Genomic DNA, 2,123 nt, shown 5'->3' on the forward strand with positions numbered 1-2,123 from the left:
CGGTGCTGCCAACGTTACTAGCTCTCCTCCTGCTGGTTAGCCGTTAGGGGTGCTGCTAGCGTTACTAGCTCTCCTCCTGTTGCTTTAAACACTGGTTGGTTGTTTACAATGAAACATGACCAGAGATCAGAGACTAGAAATAAACCTTTATTTACACTGTGATGGTTGACGTTAAACCTTTATTTACACTGTGATGGTTGACGTTGAACAGACACCAGCATGCTGACCGACATGATGAAGGGAAACCTCACCAACGTGCTGCCCATGATTGTGATTGGTGGATGGATCAACTGGGCGTTCTCTGGATTCGTCATAAGTGAGTTCATGAACACATTAACATCACCGTACAGTGGTCATGTTGATGTGGTCCACTAGGGGGCATCGCTGCTGTGTGAAGCTGTTTATTCTCACTGTAGTGATGAAAATGATAAGTTATGATCTGCAGGTGGTGGCGGCGTTTGGTCCGTCATTCTGAATCTCTGTAACTTGATCACGTGATAACAACTCTATTTATTTGTCTGACGATTAAACAAAGAAGGACAATTTGCTTTTAGACGCTTTATAAAGTTAAAAATCTTCATTTGATCGTCGTGTTTGTTTACTGGCTGTTTAATTGGCTGTTTAACTGGTTGTTTACATGGTGTTTGTTGTCGTCGTGCAGCTAAGGTCCCGTTCCCTCTGACTCTGAGGTTCAAGCCGATGTTGCAGCGAGGAATCGACCTGCTGTCACTGGACGCCTCCTGGTAAAGAAACACTGTAACGTCCCACCGGACCATGAACACAACACGACAATAATAACTGCATAAATAACGGAGCAGTGTTTTATTTCTATTATTAAATATGTGTTTAACCTCAACAAGAAGTTATTAATTAGCTGTTTATTGTTTAACAGAGACCCAAAACCATCATATGAACTAATACAGACGCACTTTATTATTATATATGATTAATATTCACGTCACTGTCTGTGATTAATAAAGATGTGATAAAAAGTGTCACTGTGACGTTGAAATACAAAATGAAAAAGGTTAAATAAGCGTTAAAATGATCCTGATTATTTCATAACGGGGTGAGTTTGTACATGTTTGTTTATTTCTTAATGTCCTGTTTCTTTATTTAATGTTTCATATCTGTTGATCCTTCAGGGTGAGTTCAGCGTCGTGGTATTTCCTGAATGTGTTTGGTCTGAGGAGCATGTACAGCCTCATCCTGGGACAAGACAACGGTGAGTTCTTCTTCTTCTTCTTATTCAACTAATAAAGAACGTTTCCTTATTTCAACGTGTTCGTAGGTTTTTAGTAATAATCATCACTTCTAAACTAATAACATCAATTCTTCTAGAAGACATACAACCAAGAGAAACATGTGATTAATAATATATATATAATATTAATATTATATATTAAAAGAATAATTTCTGTAAATGTGTAAATAAAGTTTTTTTTTTTGGTTTAAAGCTGCCGACCAATCACGGGTCATGCAGGACCAGATGACGGGCGCTGCCATGGCGATGCCCCCCGACCCCAACAAGGCTTTTAAGGTGAGACAGAAACACAAAGAATCCACGGTTCATATGTTCAAGAACAAAGATATTATTCATATTAAACTATTTATAGAGTTAGATTTCAGCAGGATTGTTTCTGACGTCAGTGATTCAAACATTTCCAATAACTCCACAGAGTGTTTTTAAAGAAGTAAAGTCAGTATTGACTGACAAAACATCAATGCAATCATTTCCAAAATTCATGTTTCTAGCCATCAATATTCGGCTTCGATTAATTTCTGTTGGCGTTTCAGAAACATTTAGTGAGATATCATATTAATAAGTTTCTTTTCTTTAGTGTCGAATCGCCTGAAAATAACAACCGTTGTGTGTTCGTTAGCTTAGCATGAGTCGTCACCTTTCTACAGGAGCCCAGAACGGACAAACCCAAGAAGTTTCACCACTAGAGGCTCCAGATTCTACTCACGAGACCTTTAGTCCCCAAAAACCTCCTAATTTAATCCCTCATGTCCTCATTTAATCCCTCACGTCTTCATTTAATCCCTCACGTCCTCATTTAATCCCTCACATCTTCATTTAATCCCTCACGTCCTCATTTAATCCCTCACGTCTTCATTTA

The 2,123-nt window shown here is 38.5% G+C and overlaps 1 protein-coding gene across 1 annotated transcript; it reads left to right on the forward strand.

Annotated features, from left to right (window-relative positions):
• The first annotated feature begins 177 nt into the window (after positions 1-177).
• LOC116380562 (ER membrane protein complex subunit 3-like) lies at positions 178-2,112 on the forward strand. Its single transcript, XM_031842464.1, has 4 exons — positions 178-316; positions 662-743; positions 1,146-1,225; positions 1,458-2,112. Exons 1-4 carry the CDS (start codon positions 220-222, stop codon positions 1,688-1,690), a joined length of 492 nt encoding a protein of 163 aa, XP_031698324.1. The 5' UTR covers positions 178-219; the 3' UTR covers positions 1,691-2,112.
• Positions 2,113-2,123: the final 11 nt, after the last annotated feature.

This window comes from Anarrhichthys ocellatus, unplaced genomic scaffold (genome assembly GCF_004355925.1).
Source record: "Anarrhichthys ocellatus isolate YVR2014 unplaced genomic scaffold, GSC_Weel_1.0 scaffold7712, whole genome shotgun sequence".
NCBI classification, from domain to species: Eukaryota; Metazoa; Chordata; class Actinopteri; order Perciformes; family Anarhichadidae; genus Anarrhichthys; species Anarrhichthys ocellatus.

Excerpts from the sequence above, each read along its gene's own strand:
- LOC116380562 (XM_031842464.1), top strand. The coding sequence starts at position 220 with ATGCTGACCGACATGATGAAGGGAAACCTCACCAACGTGCTGCCCATG. Across the intron at positions 317-661 it reads GTTCTCTGGATTCGTCATAA|CTAAGGTCCCGTTCCCTCTG; the intron begins GTGAGTTCATGA and ends GTCGTCGTGCAG. Across the intron at positions 1,226-1,457 it reads CATCCTGGGACAAGACAACG|CTGCCGACCAATCACGGGTC; the intron begins GTGAGTTCTTCT and ends TTTGGTTTAAAG.